The 25,169-nt window shown below is 43.8% G+C and overlaps 1 protein-coding gene across 2 annotated transcripts in view; it reads right to left on the reverse strand.

The window, feature by feature from the left end:
• Positions 1-25,169, reverse strand: part of CLASP1 (cytoplasmic linker associated protein 1) — a 1,312,099-nt gene that overhangs the window by 586,376 nt on the left and 700,554 nt on the right. Inside the window, exons 24-26 of one of the 2 annotated variants that reach the window (XM_085647274.1) lie at positions 19,749-19,852; positions 17,326-17,349; positions 15,779-16,023 (exon numbers count right to left, since the gene is read on the reverse strand). In XM_085647274.1, coding sequence (XP_085503400.1) covers positions 15,779-16,023; positions 17,326-17,349; positions 19,749-19,852 — 373 coding nt within the window. The remainder of the gene's footprint in view (positions 1-15,778; positions 16,024-17,325; positions 17,350-19,748; positions 19,853-25,169) is intronic. The other variant, XM_085647275.1, reaches the window with a different exon arrangement.

Raw genomic sequence — 25,169 nt, forward strand, 5'->3', positions numbered from 1 at the left:
GGCGTTGTTTCAGGAGGGGCAGTTGAGGACATACGCACAGATGGTGGAGTGGTATGACCTCCCCCAGGGACAATTCCTGAGACACAGGCAGCTGCTGGAAAGTAGTTGCCGCTTCTGGAACCCACGCGATGGGGAACCCCCGACGCATCCGGTGTTGCATACAGTGCTGCGCATGGGAGCGGGCAGTCACCTGGTCACCTGGCATTATAAAGCGATTAGGGAGTTGGCGGACGTTTCCCTGGACAAACTCCGGGAAACGTGGGAGGACGACGCAGGCCGCGTATTCAATGACGCGGAGTGGCGCAAAGCCCTGGAGTCCCCCAAAAAGGTGTCCAGGAACGCGCGATTTAAAAATATCCAATTCAACATTCTCCACCGGGCGTATCTTACTCCAGACAAACTCCACCGGTTTTACCCTGAAACGCGATTTGACTGTCCCAGATGTCACCTGACAGACGCCGATTTCAAGCATATGTTCTGGGCCTGCCCCTCCATACACCGTTTTTGGGAGGAGGTGTACCACACCGTCTGCGCTACAACTGAAATCCAGGCCGCCGCCACCTGGGAGGAGTGTGCACTGGGGTTGTCCCCGAAGAAGAAAACCGCGAAGGTACAGTGGAAGTTTATGTCCCTAGCCGTGCTCCTCGCGAAGAGAAACATCGCGATGCATTGGAGGGCCCCAGAAGGACCGTCTATACCGGCGTGGGCAGGCGCAGTGCTTAAATGGGGAGCAGCCGAGGAGGAACTGTTAAGGGAGGAGGAGGCGAAGGGCGCCCGTAAACACCCGATATCTATGGAATGGGCGCTCCTCCTCATCCTTTTTAAGCAAAATTACGAGCCGAGGGACGCCCCGGACGTGCCACAGCTCACCCCTCACGCCTCTCCGACATCCCCTGGCCGCCCCAACCTGGCGGAGAGCGCAGACGACTCCGCAGGTAGACAGAGCACCTAGGTGCGAGAGCGAGCGCGGACCCAGCCCCCTGTGTCGCGACAAGCGATGACGACAGACTCGACCCCCCCCCCCCCTCTCCTAAGTAGATCTCAGGATGGATCGCTCGCACTAGCTATCAGTCCTCCCACAATCTGGCACGTGAACCTCGCCCCCGCCAGTCCCGCACTCCCACCCCCCCCCTTCCATTTTTCACCTCCTACTCCCTTCCTTCCCCACCCCTTCTTTTTCCAAGTTTATGGATCCCCCCCCTCCCTAGGGCCCGTTCCAAACCGCCCCGTAGGCGGTAGTTGCCCCGGTTGACGGCTTACACGCCGTGGTCCTAGATACATGACCTGACAGTGAACCTGGGAAAGAAGGGAACGTTGCATACACTACATTGGGGAGGTAGCGCTGACCCCGATAAAGACGGACGCTGGCGACATTACTGTGCAGACATACACGGGGACGGAGCAGAGCGCACTAGGGGGCGACCAGCCTTACCGCTTATAATAGATACCTTCGGCAACTAACGACCTACAGCACCCACTCACTATAGCTCACGCAATGGTTGATGATGATGTAATGTAATGATTGGAACATATATAAGCGCAAGTTTACTGTAATGAAATGCATGCAAAACCCTAATAAAAAAATTGAAAGAAAAAAAACAATGCAACGTTTTAAACTAAAAAAAAAAACAAAGAAATTCACCAGTTATAGTGATGCTTGTCCCAAGTAACTATTATTCGTGCCCTACGTAACTAGAACTTGTTCCCCCGCCAAGCACAGGTGTGTCAGCAATAATTTAATTGCAAACGTTGCAGTGATATTGTCAATTATGTCATCGAAGATGTCATGAGTAACGTAATATGTGGGGTAATTAGCAGTACATTGCGAGAACACAAGTTATAGTTACCTTACAAACGTTAGTGTAACTTGAAATAAAAATAACTGCTTAATTTCTATGGCTTTTAGACTTTAAAACGTTACATTTTTACTGAACAATTTACGTTTAATGTTACTTTAAACTTTGGGTTTTCCAGTGAATTTTAAAGTTTTTTTTTTAGCCAGGCCCCACGATCCCCCCCTTCCCACCCAGGCATCCAACCCCATGCTGCGTTCGACCTTTGACCGTGCGCAGTGGGGGGTTGGCCAGAGGACCTGGCCTGCAGCCAACCCCCACCCCCACAGGCAGCCAAATCACCACCCCCAGCCCAACACCCTATATGTAAAGCAGATCTATCATCTTTCTCCAAAAATCACCGATAATTTTAATGAAATACACATTTCAATAATGCACACAATGCAATGTTATTATTATCGATTAATTAAAAATATTTAATAAAATGTTATCGAGCTACATGTCTGTGACTATTTTTACATCGTTTTTATACATATTGGGGGTGAAAAATGTTGAAATAATTAGAGATATATAAATTTTTTTAAATGTCTCTAAATCTACCTTTTAACATCTTCATGCCCAAAAATGCAATCATAAAGGCTTTGCATGAGGTACACCTTCAGGCCAAATAAAATGAAACAACTGGCCCCTAGGTGGCACTGCAGTACCAACTTTAGAGCAGAAGCTACAGCCAGGGAAATGCTTTTAAAAAATATGGTCAATTCTCCTTGGTTCATGGTTTCGATGATCCAGGAGACTTACTTTTTTGTCTAGTGCTGCTGGGGAGCTGCATTACTCTGTGCAGCCCTCCCCCGTTCAACATAAAAAAAAAAATTGGTAATGTCCCTGCCCCTTCTAGAGACATCACCAAAAAGAAAATATATATATATATATATATATATATATAGCCCTCTCACGGCATTATGAGGCGCTCTTTAAAGGAGGAGTGAATAATAAATGAGCGGATGTGGCTGCCCATTTATTATTCACTTTTGATTTTTTTTTTTAAATATCTTTTATTTTGCAATTTTCAGCATAACCACATCACCTTTTGATTTTTTAAAAATTCAAGACACCCACTGTTTTTTAGGTTAAACCTAGACAGTGCTTGCGCTGTCTCTTGAGACATGTATATACTTTGGGGACTTACAGCCTGCCCATTTCTTTTCATTTGTTTCTTTGAGCGTCCTTTAAAAAGCCTTGCATCCAAGTGAATAATCTTTCCTATTTGTCCCTCCTTTGTGTGGGTTAGTCCCTCCCATGGAGCACGGTCCCATTACTTGTAGCCTTACACTTGTCCCATTTAGAAAATGTTTTCAGGACTACTTTTTTCTTTAACATCGCTTTTCACAAGCGTTCATGTTTTCACTTGTTCCCTTGTCTTTATGTGCACTAATGCACGCAAAGCCACAGTTGTCTTAGTGCTGGCTGTGCGGGCCCAAAGTTATACCCTCTGCTCTCTAGGCCCTTTCAGCACAGCGCAGTCGCAGTTTTATTTCCTCAGGCAGGCTCACTCGGTACAACATGTCTCCCGTTCACGCACCACACCGGACTCGTTTTTTTTATTTCAACTTACTGTGTCCCAGTGCCCACCCAGGGCACCCCAGGACATTATTCATTTGGTGGCTGTGGGTGAAGCCCCCATTTATTTAAAACATTGCCCCGGAGGATGGGGTCTCTGGTGCCTCTTTAGGCTTAATTTGTTTTCTGGCCCTTCAATAAAATGTCAGCCCCAGGGGATGGGGTGTCTTGGAGCTTTTGAGAGGGGGGACTACATGCCCTACTCCCCCTAACATATATGCTGCACCTCCCCTAGGTCCTGACCAACCCCAGGGGGTGGGGATTATAGACTCTGCACTCTATGTCTTTTTTGCATTTTTTTAGGATTTGGTACTGAGAACAGAGTGCTAAGATGGCTGGCACTACTTCTTGATTAATGTGATGGCAGCCAATCAGATCTCAGCTTGAGATCTGTCAGGTCTGTGGATCCTTTGCAGCGCGAAATATACGTTTTTGAGCATTAATTGCTCAAAACCTAATGAACGGATTTACACCAAATCACAAAAAGCACTCTTTCTTGCTCAAGATCTAGCTTTCTGCTAAATTTAGAGGAAATCAGTTCAGCGGCTGGGCTGAAGCGGTGTCTAAAGTGCCTATAGAAAAATGAATGGGCAAAATGTGTTTTGGAACCCCCCCTTTTTCTCGGCCCCTTGCTTGATGTACCACCCTGAAAGTTTCCATGCACACACTAGTTAAAAAGTAGTACTTTTTCTGAACGTTTTGTAGAGATTTGTCAAATGGCGCCAAAGTAATTAGCACCACAAAAAAAGCATTTCCTCTGGAAACATGATCCTAACTATAACTATCCAGTGGCAAGGACTGGGAAAATCTTAACATAACTATCAGAGGTGTCAAAGATAGTCTGCAGTCTTGAGCAGGAGGGCTAAGATCAAGTGCACGTAACATGTATGAACAATACAAATGTGAAATACGGGCCTGAAGTGTGGTTCAACCTGACTTGCCATGCTGCAGAATCCAGAACGCAACAAAAAATGGATACTCAAAGGCATCTTCAGAAGGAAGCGGAGGGAATATGTAACATCCATGAAATAAGCACAGGCAAAGCCAATAGGTCTGTCATTGCCTACTACCATTTCAGCTTTGTCAATGCTTGCTTTGTCAATGTTTTTGCAAACCTTTATTATTGGGGAAGCTACAAGGCCCTCATGAATCAAAAGTAAATCATTGGCCAAAAGCAAAAATATTTTTGAGGGTAAAAAAGCACACATTGCCATAGTAGTCCCTAGCACTGAATGGAACTATTTATGAGCTGATGTGGCCCTTGAGAAGGGGAAGAATGATTTAGACAATGGCTGACTCTTTGCCCTATGCTGTATGTTGTAATGGGATGACGAAAAATGTGACTTATACAACAGATCAATAGATGATGAGGGCTGGTTGAAAGCCTTGTTAAGTAAGTTATACATATAGATTTAGTATAATCAAAAGGTATTTGCTAACATCAGACCTAAAAACAGTAAAGTTAAGTAATCCGGACTTCTAATGGAACTTTTATCTAGCTGACTCTTCCTTTGCAAAACTCGTACAACCTTTTCAAAATCAACAGGCAGAAGCTGACCAAGACAACGGGGTTTAAGAGGTGCTGAGACACTTCGTAGATACAGTATGTCCCGTTCCCTAACATTAAGTTAAATATTAGTGGAAAGTAAATGGAAAAGGAGGCCCAACTTTGCTGATGACATTTGTCACAAATGGGCACGCACCCATTGAACAATATAGTTACTTGCTCAAGCCACCTTAGAATACCCTGTAGTACACTACAGAAGCACCCATACTTTGTAGGAAATAAATAAAGTAAATGCAACAAGGAAGTTATTCTTACTAAATGCTTACTCAAAAAGGCTTAGGTTATGTGATATGTATTTGTCTTATACATATGGAGGTATAAGATCCAGGTGCAAGATCTCAGAGTGTTGCAGTAGCTCCGTCATGAGGAGATCAAAGCAAGAACCACCTCTATACAGGAAGAGATAGGAATGTTATAAAAGATCTTCTGTAAAGAGTGGAAAATGTTGAAGCAGGATAAGACTGTACTGATAATTTAAAAGTTGAAAGACAATTTATTTTCAAACATTACCCCCAGGCTATTGGCCAAGTTAACTGGAGAGGTGGCTAAGCCTAAAGCATCAGGCCACCAGAGACTGGACCACAACGAATACCGAGAGCCAAAGAACAAGACCTAGATTTTGTCAGCGTTTAATTTAAGGCAATTCACCTTCATCTAACCCGAAACCTAATGCATGCAGTCTTCCCGGAGAGGCCTAAGACCGAAAGACGCGAGAACAAATGAGTGAGCGAGACAGTATTGAAAGCTGTGGACAGATATAACATAATAAGGGCCACACCCTTCTCTCACTACCACAGAACTTACGCTGTCTGCTGGGCATCAAGTGCCAATTCCATACAGTGTTCGCTGTGGAATCAAGTTTGGGAAGGATCAAGCAGCTCATAAGTCTCAAAGAAGTTCATAAGTTCTTTATTTAGATCAATTTCAAGCATCTTCGTAGGTGAGGAAAGCAGTGAGATAGGACGATACATTTGAAAAGCCTTCGGATCAATATTACCTATTTTAAGCAAAGGGGGGAGTGATGGTTTCTTTCCACTGAATAAGAAATTGACCTGAGTCAATCACGTGATTAAAAATCGGAGTAAGTTGTTTGACCACACAATCCAGCACCAGATGTAGGATCTTTGGAGAGTACAAATCTAATGCAGAACCAGATTTAATATTACATATAAGAACCTGCACCTGAGAGATGGAAAAAGGGAAAAAGAAGGTCAAAATTTAGCTATTAGATGGCTCCTCAATTCCATTAACTAGAGCAGAGAGGTCATGTGGGTGATTATCGCCAAACTCAGAATAGATGTCACGGAATTAATTTCAGAAGAAGATAGCCATCTTATCACAGGCCGATTGAGACCACTCTATGTTGACTTGAGTTCCTGTACCTGAAATTGAGTGTTGACCAGTTTGAAACACTCTTTTGACAGGTTCTGTGTGTTATTAATACTCTGGATACAGTACTTAGATTTGGCTTCAAAGATTGCAAATTTGTACTCAAGAATAAGAGATCTATATATGTTTTTTTGGAGGGATTGTAATCCAGGCACCATATGTGCTCTTGCCAGTGACATTTTTGCTTCCACAGTCTAAGATCTTCTGACAGCCAGGTAGCAGTGGCCTTATCCCTAACAGGGATGGCAGATTTAAAAGGAGCGATGGAATCACGAGCATCAGTCAGCCAAGATGCAAAACTGGACGCTGCCATATCAGTGTTCTGATGAATGCGTAGGAGAATTAACAGAGTGCCTTGCTAAACTTACTGACAGGTTTTTCCAACTTTGCAATTTCAGGTTGAAATATATGAGTTACTTACCTTCAGTAACGATGTATCTGGTAGAAACATAGTTTAGCCACAGATTCCTTAACTTAGACTATCCCCAGGCGTCAGACTGGATCCAGGGCGGCGCCGAATGGCTCCGCCCTGACGTCGTCCACGGACGTGACGTCAGCGGAGCCATACATGCCCCTCCCGGCGCGCTGACGTCCGTTTTCGTCAGAGAAACTTTTCCGCGTTAGAACGCGGAGCCATCACCAAAAAACTGTGAGAAAATGGGAACAGTGTAAAAAAATTATGAAGAAATGGACAGGTGAGACAGAGCAGAGCTCTGAAAAGCCACCCTGCACAAGCAAAGGTACATTCCACATTAAAGGAAGACAAGGATGTGGAAAACAGCTTGCAGAGAATAGAAGACCGCATCCAGAATGGAAAACGTGACGGTGAACAAGCGTGGAACAGAAGAGTAATGAAAGTTAACTATAAGATGTCACCAGAAAGAGACATCGGAAACTAAATCAAAGACCCATAAATGTACAAAGCCAATAGATCTGAAGTAAAAGGGCGCAGGGGTGGCAAAAACCCCAAGGCAATGGAGAAGGGGAATGAGGGACGGTGGGAAAAGCCCGGAAATGGATTCCACACCGTATAATCCAGGCCGATGGCTTGGAAGAACATACGAAGTATTAACACACCGCCCACTCTTGAGAAGGGGTGCAGTCTGTGTTAGAGCTTAGAGAGTATGACACTCTGCAAAAGGGCAAGCCACCGTAAGGGAGGTGAGAATAGAAGGCCCCAACCTGAGAAGGTCCTCGCAGAGCAGGGAGGACGGCGGGCGTTAAGGAATCTGCGGCTAGACTATGTCTCTACCAGATACATTCTTACTGAAGGTAAGTAACTCGAACATCTGATAGAGATGTCTAGCCGCAGATTCCTTAACTTAGAATAGATACCAAAGCCATACCCATAGAGGTGGGTCTGCGACTGAATCTCATGAAGTTCTAGAAAGAACTTAGTGGTCCATAAAGTGATTTAACACCATAATGAGGACAGAGCACAGGTAACCACCAGAGCATGACGCTCTAAAGGGAGCGGAAGCAGTGGGAGGCAAAGGCAACGGAAGCTGTCACGAACAGCAGGAAAGAACCCATTTATGGAAAGTGGGTTGAGAGAAAGAAGCCCAGAGCCAGAATGGCCGTTGCGAAGTGAAAGTTAATGACTTGAAAGAGGGAGATGAACCCACCCAAAGTGGAAAAGATCTCCAGGATCTGAAGTGGCGACAGAAGCCTAAACAAGTACGGGTCGACCAAGAAAACAGTGTGAAAGAACACTGAGGAACCTGTATCCGCAAAGGAATGTGGGACAGCAGAGGCAATAGGTTGTCCCTTACCCAGAAAGCGCCAGCATGGAGAAGAAACCATATCCCAGATATGGCGAGTTTTGTAGAAGGAAGCGATGGCAGCCAAGTCGTGAGAGACGGCAGCCAGTAGGACAGAGACCTTGCATACCGGCCTAATATGCACAACAGCGAAAAGGAGCTCTGTGGAAACTGGCACCAGTAAGACAGGAGCCACATAAGTGTCAAAATGCCAATTTATGGTGCAAGATGCCGGTAGCACGAAAGTAGAAGACACACTATGGCCAGGTGATGGTGCCATAATATGAGAAAGGCAGATTACCAGCCGTGGGGCGTTACCAACCAGAGCGAAGACAGGAAGGAACCCAAGCACGTTGTGTGGACTATGGAGCCATACGAAGGACGCAAGGACTTCGTGTAGGGCAGCCGAGCAGCCCAGTGGCACCCAACTGCAAGAAGGCATTGGCCCAAAAAGGGCACCAGGCAGCCGGACACCATAAGAACTGGCGGAATAAGTAGACCGGGGCCGGACCCACAGACACTGTATGAAGGAGAGAGGCTGCACGAACCCATCGGGTAAGAGCACAGATGGGAGCCAGAGCAGGAGGGAAAACGTTAAAACAATGAAAACGTGACCCAACAAAAGTTCCCCACAAGACAGAGTGGGAGAAAAACGAGGCACTACCCTGGCAAAAGTGAGGCCAGACGTAAAGGTGCCCGAATGGAAGGAGCGAACATCCAAGGAAAAGACACCCCTCGGAGAGTTCACAGCGCAAAGCTTGGAAATCCCCATACGGAAAAAGCAGGGATTAAGGACACTGCTATAGGATAAGCGGCCACCAAAAGCAGGGATTAAGGACACTGCTATAGGTCACCACGTATGACTGGCAACCTCTGCTAAACCAGTAGCTTGGAGGACCAACCAGAAGGTGCAGGTGCACCAAGAAGGAACAACAATAAGCAAGCCGCATAGCGGCAATAAGAAACAGGCCGCATAGCGGCAAACAGGGTGCCATGTGCAAAAGAACTACACGGCACGGGACCCACGCCAGATCCCGATGCCATACAGACCGACCCAACTTGCAATAAGGCAAGTTATACGAGGAATTCTGTAGGAAGAGACAAGGGACTTCGAGCAGGACCGCTGCTCAAAGACTCCATAGGAGCGTACCAAGACAACGGCAGAACCGAATGCCATCAAATACCTCACATAGGGTAAGGCAAACGCGTATGGGTGTCCTCTTGGGCTAAGCACACAGTCAGAGGACTGAAAAGAAAGGAAGCAGCCAACCGGATGCGCCGAACAAACTGAGAAATGGCTAACCAGCCATGAACAGTAACCAGTCCCGAAATCCAACCTGTGCATCAGGAAGGGTCCCGGAAAATAATGCAACAAGAGTTATCGCAGGCCGGACAAAAGACGGGAGACCGCCGAATCTGCATGGCGGTCAAAAAAAGATCCCCTCCATTGAACGGAAGATCTGTGAGGGCATCCCGAATATGATCAGGGAAAGGACTGTCGCGCAGCCAAACATGGCGACATAAAGCCACAGCGCGAGCTAGGATCCGTCCCATACAGTCAGTTGCATCCAGGGAAGACCGAAGGGAAAATTGCACCATGCATCTTCCTTGCAGACGAATACGGAGAAATTCCGTACGTGACCCTTCTGGAATAGAAGGGAGAAGGTGAGCAACTAAGTCCCAAAGAGCGGCAGATGCGCGTGCAAACACAGGCTGTATTTAAAGCCCAGAGGCCTGCGCCAGCGGAGGCGAAAAGCCTGCGACCACAATCATCCAGCCACCGAGACTCTATCGTGGGAGGTAACAATGGTAAAGAGGGCGAAGATTGCAAATCAAAAGCTGCCTGAACAACTAGGCCCTGAGCAGGTGGGTGAAGAGACAGACAAAGAGGATCACCTGGTGCCGGGCGGTGCCTACGGGCAATAGCCCGATCAACCGGGTCACCCGAAGAAGGTCTGGACCAAGTGCCACGCAGGGTGTCAAATAGTGAGTCCCCGAAGGGCAGCCACGTTTCTACTTCAATAGGCTCCAAATGGAGCAGATCCAATAAAGGACCAGAAAGTAGAGGCACCATAGGTGGCTGTAGGCCAAGCACAGCAGCCGCCCCACGAATAGCTCACGCGAAGGCCGCACTAGACTCAGTTGCCATCCGAGTAGGTGATAACAAATGGTCAGTAGGAGACGGTTGAAGGCTAGGTCTACCACTGGACATGAGGAGTGGTGAAGGCAGAGACTAACCCGAAGAGCAGGCTACACAAGGAACTTGCACCCTGGCCCCGTGATCAGGGAAATCCAGGGAAGCCCCAGGATCCACAGGAGGAGGCGTAAATGGGAGCCCCGGAGTCAACGGGCACCATGGGGGAGACCTACTGTAGCCCGAGGAGTCGGGGGGGGGGGGATCAACCACCAAGGGAAGCCTGAACCGACGCCGGAACCAACTTCGATGGGTGCCATAGTGGAGTCGCTGGACGCCGACAACCTCCCTGGAGGGAGCACAAGGCACCGGCGCAGAATCTGTGGTAGTACCCGGCGCCGAGGTCGGCGTTGCCAGCACCAAGGCCCGTGCTGCCTCCGACGTCTGCACAGGGAGCCCAACAGGGCTATGCGCTGAACGACAGGGAGGGCAGTGCTTTGGGCCCTGGCTTGTGGGAGTCGCGTCACGTCGGCTCCGGAATCGGAGTCGACGCATACAGATGGCGCAGGGGAAACGTCTGCAGACGATGAACCGGCAACAGTGCCTGCTACCTCTGTGGGGCCCGAAGATGCACCAGGGAGAGGGGGCGACTGAAAACAAGCCTGGAGTGCCTTAGAATAGGCCTCCATTTGGGCACATGTTGCCCCAGCACCGGGAAAGGGTGGATACGGAGGAAGCCGTACGCCCTTACCTGCCTCATTGCGAAAGGAATGGGCGAAAGCAGCACGGGTAGTGGAAGAAGATCTCCGTAAGTGATGCCTGTGCTTACTCTTACCTGTTGTCACACGGCGGTCGCGGGAGTGACAACAGGGAACGATACCGGGTCCTGAGCATAGGAATAACAAGAACGAAGAGTACTTGGGGCAATACATCCTTAACGCAGGGGTGAGAGTTAGTGAAGAAGATATCATCCAGTACGTGACCAGCCAGATGGATTGGGGTGCATACCAACTGCATGAACCCAAAGGTGGTAAAGGTTTCAATGAGCCAAGGAGAAAGCCATGTTAACCCAAATGCAAACACAATAACTGACACTTAAACAATCAGCCTGCAAGAGAGGAATTAGCACTACCCAAGTGCTACTCCGGTATTGATTCAACACAGTAGTGCATAATCTTTATTGTTTACATAGCGGACCCGCAAAGAGGTTTTTGTACAACAATTAGGTGCTGCTATTTTCTGTAGTACATTCCCCCCTGGGGATTCATCTGGGCTAGAGACATAGCAGAAGCTAAGTACTACTAGACTGTTAGAACATACTACTGTTTGAGTCCCCAGGAGGATTCAGATGGGGCTCGACCGACATTATGAAATGGAAACTCAGGTGTTCTGATAATAATTTTGTATATCTATGTTTGTTATATCTGATAGTATTACTTTATGATTCTCTACAGGAAGATACCGAAGCACTCCTAGAGAAGTCCAACCAATCAAGTCCACAAAGTAGGGTGTGTAGAGAGTCCAAGCCCAGGAGATTTATTCAAAAATTGTGTAGCAAATACAATGATAATCAAGACAACAGCCGACAACGTGTTTCGTCACGAGTGCGGACTTTTACAAGAGACATACAGTAATATTAAGGGAATAGAACATCTCCCACGTCGTCAGTCCATCTAATATGTGGTAGATGGTACATAGAGGGGTGAGCAATATATATAACTGACAATTCAGTAGACAAAGTCTCAAAGGTCAAGGTAGTCCTCTCCACGTAGAAAATACACAATTAACTAAGTAAATATTGTCATGCCCCAGTCCATAGTAAGCTCCTGTATGGCATGTCCCGTTCTTCGGCTAGAACAGTGCTCGGCACAAGTGCTTCATTTTGTGTAATGAACCTTCTGGACTTATTGTTGGCTATACCCATGGGTAGTAGGATATCTGACACCAAGTGAGCACCAACTCATATTTTTGTATGTTATCGGTATTAATTCCTACATATTGTATACTCTGGGAGGTGCGATTCTTATACCACTACTACAAATTCCTTCACTAAATACTTTATGATTCTAATGTTGGCTCACAGGGCTCGAGTCTGCCTTTGCAAGCGTTTGAAAGATGTTAAAGAATGACAGCTATATCATTGTACTTTGCACCTTAGTTCTGGTCTGCATCATTGCACTTTATATTCAACATATGGTCTTCACAGCTATCAACCTGGGAACATCTTTAGCTCATTAACTTATATACTTTTGAACTAAGGAAAAACTGTTTTCTAGGAATTGATTTTATATTTATTATTCTGGTGGGGAAGATAAGTTATGCACTTTAAACAAGATCTTAACTTATTCTGTCATATCGATTTGTTTTTCCATATTTTGGATGGTAACTCTTTTTCAATTGTTTGGGCGAGCTATTGTAATACTGTATTTTGCACTTTAGATATGGCCTGTCAGGTTGCACTTCATACTTCACATATGGGCTACATGGCTATTATCTTAGGAACATCTTTAGCTCACAAACCCATACACCCCTGAACTTGGGGTAAACTGTATTTTACATATAATTGTATAGATTGCCTGGTTGACAAGATAAGATAGGCACTTTAAACAAGATCTTAACTTCTGTTATAGTGACTGTTTCTCTGCACTCTGGATGGGAACCCTTCTTCAATTGCTTGCTTTTTTCAAGACTGATGACAGTTTGAGTCTCATCAGCATATGACATCACAGCGCAGCCAAAAGAGAAAATCAAGTGAGTAAACACACTTATTAAACAATGTGAGGGTCGAGGGAAACAAGCAGTGGAAAACATTACCATCGAGAGGCTTAGCTATACACAGTGAGAGGGTAGTAGTTCAACAGGCTGCGTCCTCCTATACAGAAGGGAGGTCATGCAGGATCAGGACAGCCGTGCAGCCCAGATCGGACATTTGCCATATCTCCTCTGCTACTGCTAGAACAGATCTTATAGTGCTATGCATTTGCCTGAAACCAGCCTGGGACAAACCAAGAAGATGTTTAGACTCAATGGAGCTGGAAAGGAATAGAGTGGATTCCTTATTGACGTTTTTTGCAAGGAAAAGAAGTGAGCTAGGTCGGAAATTCTAAAGAACAGTGGAGATTTTTTTCCAGAAGGGGCACAACTAAGGCATCCTTCCATGTAAAAGGGGAAGTAGCAGTCTGGAGTATATCATTGCATAGGCATGCAAGGACCGGAGACAGAGTATAACACACTTATAGAAAGTGTGCAGGACACAGTACCAGAATTGAACCAGTTCTGACAAAGTAAATAAAGGATGAGGGAGTCATGGCACGGAGCGATAAAGGATCCAAATACGTCAAGCTAGATGAAATGCAAAGTGCCACATTGGGGCCATTAGAGCTTGGTAGAAAACTGATCTCAAGAGCTGAAAATATTTCAAATCTTCCCATGGAAGAAGTCCGCTAAAGAATTACAGAGACTCTCAGTGGGATCTATTGTGATAGTAGTGGTGAACAGGAAGAATATGTCCTTGAGTATACTGAAGACTTCACACGAAGAATGAGAAGTTTCCACAATTTTGGTTGTGAAATACATTGACAGAGTAGTTTCAATTAGTCTTTGAGGTGAATAAGATGAGCTGGTTTGGTATCAGAGCTGCCAGAAAAAGCACCAAACAAGCTGAAAAACTCTGCAATGTCCTAACCGCTGCCAAGTCCTTCGTAAACAAATGGCTAGAAATGGTACCCAATGATGAAGCATGCCACTACTAGAGTGGGTGAGGATTATACAAAAAGAGAAAAAAGATTCCTTTTTCTTTGTTTATAAAAGTGGAAATTCGTGAGGTGCACTCTATTCTTGTTTAGGCAGAGGACCCTCATTTAATTTGTACTCCCGTTCCGGGAGAACATATCAAAGTCTTCTTCTATCTAAAAAAAAAGTCTCCCCTCCCTCCTGGTAGGCAGGTCCCCATCACAGGGCCGCCCATACAGTTGTTTGAAGATGATCTTGAGACAGAAACTTTCTTTTGGATTTTGGGTGTATGTAAATAATTCTATTATCTTGTTTACTCCACCTGTGGCTTTATCTCATCCACAATGGCCAAGGGCCAATCTTTCCAATTTCCTAGTTAGCCTTAGTTCTTCTTGAAGGCAGCAAGATGAGGACTTATAGAGGGACTGAGACAAGTCTCTTTGAGCAAGCATGAGTCTGGTAAGCTTCTCATATACGACATTGTTCACTACTTGACTTCCTTTTGGATTATTGTGCCTTCATGGTATTGAGAGCTGTGGGACCAGAGAAAAGATGCATGGTGGTCATGGACCATGAGATATCATGCAACCCTTAATACCTAACCAAACTAAAAATATCAAGTGTGCACTATGAAGGAATTTCTGGGTTTTACAAGCTTCCATTCAAAATTATAGGTGCAAACTAAAGTAAATGCTCAGGAAAAACAATGCTGCAAGAAAATGAAGAAAAATACATTTTTAACATGACTTATATTTGGCTTGCAGCAGTGTGTCCCAACCCAAGGTAAGGCTCAACATTAACCAAGTTGTTTGCATTTCAAAGAACACACTTTTTAAAACCCTCCTTAATGCAACAATAGGTAATCTAAACAACATTTTGCAAAACACTACATGGAATACGTAGTCTAAGAGGAAATGCGCTAGACAAGCAATTCTTAAACATTTGACATCTGTGGACACCCAATGAATCATTAATGGAAGCCAGGAGCACCTGCCCAAGCAATTTCTCCGATATGAACATCAAGCCAATACAAAAACAAGAATACATCAAACAAATAGACAAATTATGAACTATTGTATTTAATTCACAAACATGGGAAAATCTCAATTTTAACGAGAGCATTCAATATGTAGTTTTATTTCTAAAAAACAAACTGATATTATAGATTCTAGCGAATCACTTTGTCTTTTCTGATCCTATTGCATGCTTCTTTCTGTCACCTCACAACATCCTCACTTGAGGCCTCCAATCGACAGTACTAGATTCAGATTGCAGTACTTGCACTGCTACCACATATCAAAACAAGGATACCAACCTAATTTTAAGATTCCAATTTCAAATTCCTTCACGTTTACAGAGCATTCTAAAACTCTCTATTTTCAATGTTGCTTTTTATGTACCTTATTAATCTGCTAACACAATTTAATTTGATAAACAGTCGTGGACCCCATGAGAAGTTGCCACACCACAATTTAAAAACCTATGCGCTTGAAGAAAGAAGCCTCTCGAGAAATTCCACAATTATTATCTGTCTCCTGTAGCCTCTGCTGTGGTAAGCCCACTGTCAATTATGTACAAATAGTTATAAAAAACAAAATCAACTGCGATGAACTAAAAATCTTAGGAAGATGCCATAAGCCCAATTCTTATAATCAGTGCAATAATATCTCTAAGCCATCATGGTGAAGCAATAGTGTGAAATACTGTAGCACAAAGGTCTTGATATATTTAGATTAATCATAAATACATTCTAAAATATGGATGTTAAATGTGCAAGCCTTACCTTAGGGTCCTGTGGCTCTTCAATAAATTCTGAAGGCCTACTAGCCCTTCTTTCCTTTCGGACCAGTTGGAGCTTGCACAGTGATTAAGAACTTCTGCCACATCCTCGGTCTGTCTCAGATAATGGGGGATACCTCCATTTCGAGAACCATAAGACCTTTCTGAGCAAGCACTTGATGCATCACTGTTTGCATCGTCATCTGAATACATCCCATAGGGCTCATATCTTCTTCTCACTGGCTTTTTCTAAAGAATAAGGGCATATGGTTAAAGGTGTAAATATGGCAAACCCTAGAGTAAAACCATCAAAAATAAACTAGTACAGTTTGTGCATGCTATAAGCAACATGAATGTTCAATGTACATATATAGTTGAACTTTACCAATGTGAAGAGCCTGCTAAATTAACATTTGCCTTCCTTTCTAAAACAAAAAAGCTAGGATAAGTTTGAAATGGTGGCTTAAACCCAAGCCCACTCTAGTGTCAGGACCATAGTACCACTTGGATGCATAAAAAAAAGTAAAACCCAAATTGAGTTTATTTTAAATACAACTGTCGGAGTGTGTTAGAAAGCCCTTGACTGTCAAATAAGTGATTTGTACATAAAAATCAAGGGAAGATTTAAAATTAAAATTAGAAAAACAATTTACCTGACTAATACATTTTAGCTGCTGTAGGCTGGCTGCCAACTACACCCGCAATGCGAAGTTGATGATGGGACAACAATCTTTTTTTTTCCCCTGGGTCATTAATCTGAGATTAATATAGGGTGACTGCTATCTGAGAGACTAATCTTAAACTTCTGAAAATTATTTTTTAGCAAAATCTCAGATATTTAGGGAAATTCCCAAGGGTTATTTTGGAATTCATTTTTTCTCACAAATTTATCAGGAGTGGAAGACAACCCTCATAGCACTGTAAAAAATATTTATATTTTATGTTTACTTTTACCCTTAACATTTCACAGTACACATTTTTGTATCAATGTTCAAATTTTGGAATCCATTAACCTGAGATTTTATACCGCAAGGTAATTGGTCAAAATAAAAAACACGACCTTCGTAAATTTCAGAGAAATAAAAGAGTTTCCTTTTACTATCACTGAGACAGTGTCCACCAAAGAGGTGACTTCCATTGCCTCGTAGCTGCTACTTTACTGTGGTCTCCGTTTCTTGCTAGGTGGTTATGGTGGGGTAAAAAGACGAATCTTTGCGGTGTGGCAAAGAATTTTTCAAAAATGAATCTTTCCATTAAATTCTTCAACTTTATTTATAAGATTGAATTCAATTCTCTTAACCTTTATAGCAAAGTTACTATAACTTTAATGTGCTCACTTAAAAGGGATTGGTAGCAACACAACAAGGCAATTAGTAGACAATGCAATGGATTAAGTGGGTGCAACAATGGACGAAGTTGGACAAAACAGTTAAATAACACCTTATATGATACACAAGTTCGAGAAGCTGCAAAAACAGTGTCCTCAACTGCTTTATAGTTTTAGGAAAAGGAAAGAGTGAGAACAGAAAACAAAGACATGCATACTGGTACCTTACTCCTTGGGTCTCCTAACAGCTGAAGGCAGGAAAGTATTCAGGGTGAGAAAAATCACAGAGATTTACATCAGAAGAAAGATGAAGATCATTTTGGCAATAGATTCAATGTATTTAATAACTTTGTTCCAATCATATCAACACAGCAATATAAAATTCAGACCGGACAACATTTATTGAACCTAAACCAAGCCACCACCCTCAGGATCTCTAAGTGACCATCAGATTGCTTCAAAAAACAATTCTGGTACAGCATTTCCTTACTAGGTGGTGTTTATGAGATTTACAAACATATTATTTTATTGTAACTGTGCCTATTTAATATGAAGGTACGAGATGAAGGGCTACGCGTCTCAGTTCTGATGTTTGTGGTTTGCTTTGCGCTTTTTGAGGGCAGTGTGTCGTTTGTTTATTGATTATCTATTTTGATTATGGCCATTGCATGTGTAGGCATGCGGCTTCAAGAGTTAAATTCATGTCGAAAATGTCTTTTTAGTGTTGTTCAGCCTGCTATTTGTTTTATATTAGAAAGGGTCACTGATTATGTTGGAAAGGGAGCCTATAGGCACATTTTTGTGAATTAGTTTCTTATCAGCGAAGAGAAACACGCTGCCTTTCATCAGGCACATAAAGAAATGAACAAAACAATGGGCCTACATGAAGAAACAGCATGCTGAACAACAGGTTCTAAAGATTTCCTGATATACACTTATTTTTGGATGCAGCGTGCCTGCACGCGCAACATTGCAATTTAAATAGAATGGATTAGTAAGGCTTTCAGAGGCGCCCGGGGTGGACTGTAGATAGACAGCTGGAACGGAGACACGCTGCCTTTTAATATGCACAACAGCTTTGTTAATTCTGAAATTGTGCTGAAAGGCCGTGGACAACAGGAGGGGACAGGAACAAAGAGAATGAGTACAAGGAGACGGGGGCGGAAGCATGGTGAACACGGACAACAGGAGGGGGGCAGCAAAGTAAAACACAACAGGAAGTTAAAAAATAACCTGAGGCAAAAGAAAAAGTAGTGCAGGTACCAAAACATATGGCCAGATTTGAAAGGATCCATGCAGCAGGGGTAAACGCCAGGGCGGAAACAAAACAGTCACAATGCCGGACAAATGTACTCTGTCCACAAACCAAAATTATGGCATTTAGAAAGGCGGACTAAGTAACCAATTGCAAGCAGTGGGCATGTGGCGGGTGACTTCTAACTTCACATAAACATTAGAGCATGCAGAGCAGCGCTTGGGCGCTGCCTCTAGGCTCGACCTAAAAAGCACTGTGGCCAAAAAAGGAAATAGTATCAACCTGAATTAAAAAGGAAAACAACTGCTGAACATATTTCTGTCTGCAACTGGCCACATAAGGAAATGAGTAGACGAAGACGTATATATAAAAAGAAAGGGAGACAAACCAAGGAGAACACATAGATGAATTTAAGAATGTTATACACTCTTGCGGCACATCATTAAGTGGTGCAAAATTCCCTGTAGACGAAAATAGCAGTGAACCTGACTAAAGACCAAATAAAGTTTACTTACATAAAAGAAAAAACGCTGCACAAGACACAAACCATTACCTGTCAAAAATACATATACTTATGGAAGTGTTATTTTATGTATTGAATCATCATGTTATTAAGTATTGTACACAAGCAGCAAACTTCAAATGGAGTTTGGTGGAGCTATTACCCCGGGCATATTCATAAAGTTTAAATGGGGCCTTTGAGACCGCTTAAGCTATCTCCCCAGACTATTGTTTTTCCCCCAAAAATAATCATAATAAACTCAAAAGAGGGGGCTATTGGTCAGCATGCTTTATACATTGTTCTGTTAAATTGTCACTCGCATTTTACTTACGCCGATTACAGCAAACAGTATGGGGCAATGGGTCAGCCCACTTTGCCCACTGGTTCCTTTCATTTTGAGTGACTGCACAAAGCCTTTTACATTAACTTATATAGTAGCTATTTATACTGCCTTCAGTTCGATTGCCCAGTTAGATGGCAACTTTTTTCAGTTGCCTTTCTTAAGTTGCTGTTATAACATTGTTTTATGCGACAGTTTAACTCTGCAGCTCCCACCAATAGGAGTCCTAGGTTAGGTGGGAATTGAGTCTCATCTACTTCACAAATAATTAAAGGGCATAGCTGGAAGGCTTTTCTTTTTGTTTTTTATCATCATTAGTACCACTACCACATCAATAAATATTTTTTACATTTTTTAAAGTTTAATTGCCACCAAATGGTAGCCATATTTAGGTGGGTAAACATTTTTTTTATTATTTATTTTGTGGCAAATGCTTGCAAATAAAAAAAATCTGCACCAGTGTGCCAAGAACAAACCTATTGGCTTTAGCAATGCTTACTTATACATGGTTACTTGACATCAGAACGTAGAACACTGTGATCGTTCTTACCAGCGCATCAGCAACAGCCGCCTCCAGATCGGTGCTGGTACTAAGGACCCTCATGGCACTCATAGAAGCAGGCACTCTCCCCGGCTGCCCGAGTCCAAACCGGTCTGTGTCAAAGACAAGGCCAGGTGAACATTAACACTCCTCAAACTCAGTATTAGAAAGATGGCAAATCACATCGCCACCACAGTGCTACAGAGCAGACAGACCTCTCTTGACTGTCTCTTACCTTCCATTAAGGACACCATTGAGTTGCTATAAAAAAATGACTTTCGCTTACTGCAGAGGGTTAATTTGCCAATAATTTTTATACAGGATGGTGCTAAATGGAAAAATAGTTGTGTAGCTACGGTACTACTGGTTCTGATTGGCATGGATTCTTCATTTATGAAATAGCTCAGCTTGTGGCTGGGATCCCTAAAGTTTTTTTATGTTATGACACTACCGGTGAGTGGCAATTGTGCTCTAAGTGATGCATTAGTGCGGTGGGGACATGACCGGACCTGATGGCCCAAAGAACATAGATTATGCTGCCCCATGTAACCCATTCAGTTTCCACAATTTGACAGGGCAGCTGGAGGCAAGAACCTGCAGAGGAAACTCAGTAGCAATCAGATACATGCTACATAAAGAATGCAAACAACTTTTCATACAAACTGATACTAAACCCCCTTTCAGATACTTTCTCTCTCAAAATACTAACCAGCGATAGTCAACTGATTTGAATGGAAGGACCACTGTTGCAAAAAAGGCCTACCTTCTACCCACGGTTATGTCCTCCCACCCCACCACCTCCTCATAAAGAGAGGAGATCAGTACCTGGTGGTAAGCACAGATATACCTTCAAACAGTCTCTTCAAGTGTCTTGCAGCACTGCCTACCGCACACGAATAGCCACCTCAAATATTCGCTACACAGCAGCCGCCCCTTGGAGTACCTTCTGTACTCCGAGATGGAATGGGATGCCGAAGAGTTCTGTTTAGGTCCATTATCTGCAGCCGGCAGTGTGGTCTGATGGATGACTTGGTGGAAAGAGGGCTGGCAACTAAACAGACTGACAAATTAAAATCAGTCACCACCTTATGAAAAGCAGCGGCCTCACTCACTGCTTTTGTAAAACCTGTCTGTAGGGGGACATCTCACTGTCTGGTGTGAAGGTCCATTGAGGCAAGCCCCAGTCACTGCAAGAATGAAAGACGAACTGAGAAGGTCAGTGGGCACAGGATGGGGTTGGAGTCATAACCCAGATGACCCCCGAGAATAGTTTTCTTTCCCCATGAAGTTACCACCAGATTATTAAATTAAACATGAATACGTAAAAAGAAAGAAAATAATCCTGTCCCGAGTCAGAACTTCCTACCTCCACAAGTGTTCAATATGTTAAAACAAATCCCCGTATTGTACACTTGTGGAGGTAGGAAATTCCTTTCACCACATGTGATTGCACAGAATAGTGTTAAAATAGAGGTCCTCTTTAAGCCCCGACAAATGCCCCTGGACTAGTCCCCTGGCATGTGGGCAGCCAGAAACATCGTGGCTTTCTAGGGCATGAATGGAACACTGTACCGCGAATTATACTACAGTACATTTTTAAGTCTTCCTAAGGTACTTATGCCTAATGAACAGTACATTTTTAAGTATACTTAAGGTACTTACACCTAATGAACAGGGTTTAAGTCTTATGAAGAACTCCCTCTGTGAGGTCGAGTCGGCCCTGGTAGTACTAGTTCACCAAGGTGGATGGTGTTGCCAATTATGAATGCCACACAAAGTGGGTGGGGCCTCCTCATCCAATAAGTAGCTTAGTAGCAGATCCCATGGTCTAGGCAAGTGCCGAAATAGGACACTTCCTTCATCAATACTAGTTTTTCACAAACATTAGCAACAGAATTGTTAAACATCTCCGTACAAGGTAAAAAATGACTCATCCGTGGGCCTTTTGTGCATTAAGCCAGTACCTTTTGATGAAGGTCAACTTTGTGGGTTGATGATGGCTACACCCCAAAGTTGAGTTCCTGAAGTATAATATACGAGTTGTTCATGGGTCCCGTGTCCACTGTGCCACGGGACTCAAGCTGTACCTGGCAGTTGTGTTCCTTAAGACCAAAACCGGTCTGCTGTCTTGCGTGCCCGTCTGGAGAGGACCTGGCTTGGCAGTTCCGACTGGATGGCTCCTATTGGAGCAGGGCCAGACTGGTTTGTTTATGGTTAGGCCTTGTACACACTGGCATAGTGAGTACAAAGAATTGTGGTATGCAAGCCCCTGAAACATCAGTCAAGGCTCCAGCCTGATGCTGGGCTCTGAGGTCTTCTAGGACATCAAGTCGAACCTTCAAGTAGTTTCATCCTTCCAGGGCCGCTGTGTCACAATCATTTGCATGCATTCTCCAATCACCGGTGCATGCAGCTTATTAAGTGTCGGCCAGCAGTATAAGAGGGGTAGCCAGTGCCATGGGATTTCTGCATTTGGATTGCCCCTATTGGGGGAAGCACCTATACCTAATCACATCTACCGTGATAAGTGCCGTTATGAGAAAAGGGCTTTTGAAATGTATGGAGAAGTAATCCTGCCAAACATTCTAATACAACGAGGCATCACTGCAATGGGCAGCATTGAGAAACCAAAGCCAGCAAGTTCCCAATCTTGGCACCTGAAAGGGCATGTAAAAGTCCCAGAGGTTGCTGTTATGTTCCAGGTGTCTGAAGCGTGGAGATGGCGGTGAGCGAATTCCGGAATTGTTAGCCTGTTATCTGCTCTGCTCTATGATGATTGCAACATTTATGTTTCTTTGGGAAGTTTTGAAAGAAAGTATGTGTTTTTTACAGGAAAGAGAACGGCTTTTCACATGAGCGGATATCAATTAACTGTCACTGGTCCTTAATTTGTAATGCCTGCTTTCTAGTTTCTTCTTAATCATTCTTTTTTTTTTTAAAAAAAAAACAGATATTATTGAGTTTTATTATAGGTGCAGTAACACTTTAGTCATTTCAAATCAGTACGTCCATGACAAGCACTACTATAGAAGATACAATGTCTGCTAAGTTGTCGGAGGAATCTGAAATGTCTTCTAATGTTATAACGATAGTTCCCCCCCCCCCCTCTCCCCCTCCCCCGAGTTTCTTCTTAATCATGATTTGGGTGTTGTTTGCTTTCATCACGCCAATCTTTAGTATCTTATAACTCAGGCTGTGTACTCTTCACTAGCAATACAAAGTTGACCACTGTTGCCTTGAGGTGCAGTTTGTATTTGACAGAAACACTTTGTCTGGGTTAAGGGCGAATCCCCCAGGGTGGTCAGAGGCTCACCGGACAGGACTGTCGTGAAGGAGAGGAAATGAGAAATAGGGGGAGGAGAGAGATACTGAGTTGACGGATGTGGGCGAAGGTAAGTGTGACAGTCATAAGCTTATAGAAGCCTTACAGTAGCGTGTGCACAATGCACATGAGACAAAAAGGTGAGAAATGGGGGCAGGATTCAAAAACAAAAATGATAAAAGGAAGTGAGTAGGTAGGAGAAGAAATGCAACACACAGGAAGATACAAAAGTAGATGAGAAGTAGAAAGTTGCAGCAGGTTTGAAACTCGCTCCTCAGCTGCAGGAGTCGGATGTGAGGGCTAGGATAATAATCTTAAATTTATCGCCGTGTGCAAGTGCACTTCCAGCTAAAAGGAAGTGGTTTCTATGGGCTTACTCGACCTCTCGCTCATAGACGGCCATGCTAAGGTGTAGAACGGTGTATTGGGAGACCGGCTAACTAAGACAGCCAAATCAGTTGTTCTGCAAACTAGGTCCATGCTGGATAACTCCAAAATATTTAGATTTAATTTGAAGTCACCTGAAATCCTGAGCTTTTCCCCCCCGGAAAATAGGTTCTCTTGGTTGGGGATATATCTGTATGCCTGTAATGATGGAATGGCACCTAATTCCAGAGTGAGAGCTCATTATGATATTTGTGGCAGGTAAGTAAGAGGACATCACCTCCATTTTACACTCCTACGCTCAGGCCTGAGGCTTGTGGGGAGTCTTGCCTTATGGACCTTCAGCGCGGTCCACAAGCAAATGCTTCCACTACAACCAATGAATGTCGTTCTAGTCACGCAACTACCATGGCTGATGTCATGGTATTCGGTTCTGCAATACAAAACCACTTCAAAACTCTGCCTGGACACAGGGCGACCTGCTGGCGTACTGCAAAGTATCATCTATCCCAATGGTGAGGATCTGAGGCAACGGGCCAGTCGGGCGGATTCCCACGATGTCAAGGGCTCCATTGGAGGCAGCTTCAGAGCGCTAGCAAACGGCGCTTACGATGGAGCTTTTTCATGCATTTTGGTCAACGCCTAACGCAAAATAATGGGTTAGCGCCAGAATGTGATGAGGCACCACTGAGTCTTACATACCTCGAAGATTTACTTGCATTTGGCCGAGTAAGGGTCCCCTGAAGGGGCTACAAGGGGCTACAAGGGGTCCAGTTATGAGTCAGTACATTGAAGTAAGAAATTTATTCCAGCCACAGTGTGGTTTGTAAACAATAAGAGATTGTTTCAAAGGGGCGTCACCATGGGCATCACAGGCATAAAAAAGTATAAAAATCCGGAACTGGGACTTTTGTTCCACCCCAGCTGTAACCTGTCTCCCACTGGCGATTAAGGTGTTTCACAGTGCTTTATATGAGCTGGTACTGTCCAGCACGGTACATTTCAAGAACTGGGTGTTATAAAATGTTAAAGATGACCGTTCCAAGGTATGTGGATACTTGCAGGGTAGTTCTACGTCAGCTTTATTGAAAATATTACTTACTACAGAAGAAAACGTTTTAAAATTGATACGACCGCCAAATATCAAGAAGGCCTGACTGTCCTACCTGAAAAACCTCACTCCTGTCTATCGTTTTAAAACTACCCTCCATAACAGCGCCAGAAAGTTAAAGGTGAATTTTCTTCTGAAACCAGAAGATGGCAGCAAAGAGCTAATAAACTAGCAGACTAGTTGTAAAATTACTGCTTCAACAGTTTCTGCTCGTGTTTTCAGAGCCGCCTCGCCTTAACACAATAAAAACACAAGTCGATTCACAAAACATTTCACATCATTAAAGTCAACATTTTGGCTACCACCAAAAGCTGAATTTGTAATCTGGATTCCCAAACCCAAATTCGCAGAAGCAGGTTTTGTAAAAAATTTCACCCGCAAACTTAACTTCAAACAGAGGAAATATCAGGCACTATGGATGACTTTCACGAGGTATAAACTTTGCAACTAGGGATGAGAAAATTGCTTTGCTCAAGGGAGTGGGGCTGTAGTGAGCAAGCAATAACTTCGCAATACCCGTTGGTTGTCCGACTCTATTTACACATATGTATTCAGAGTTAATGAGAATGCCAAAAAATGTCCATATTTTCAAGGAATGTTTTGCTCAGTTGAA

The sequence above is a fragment of the Triturus cristatus genome, chromosome 3_2, assembly GCF_964204655.1.
Source record: "Triturus cristatus chromosome 3_2, aTriCri1.1, whole genome shotgun sequence".
NCBI classification, from domain to species: Eukaryota; Metazoa; Chordata; class Amphibia; order Caudata; family Salamandridae; genus Triturus; species Triturus cristatus.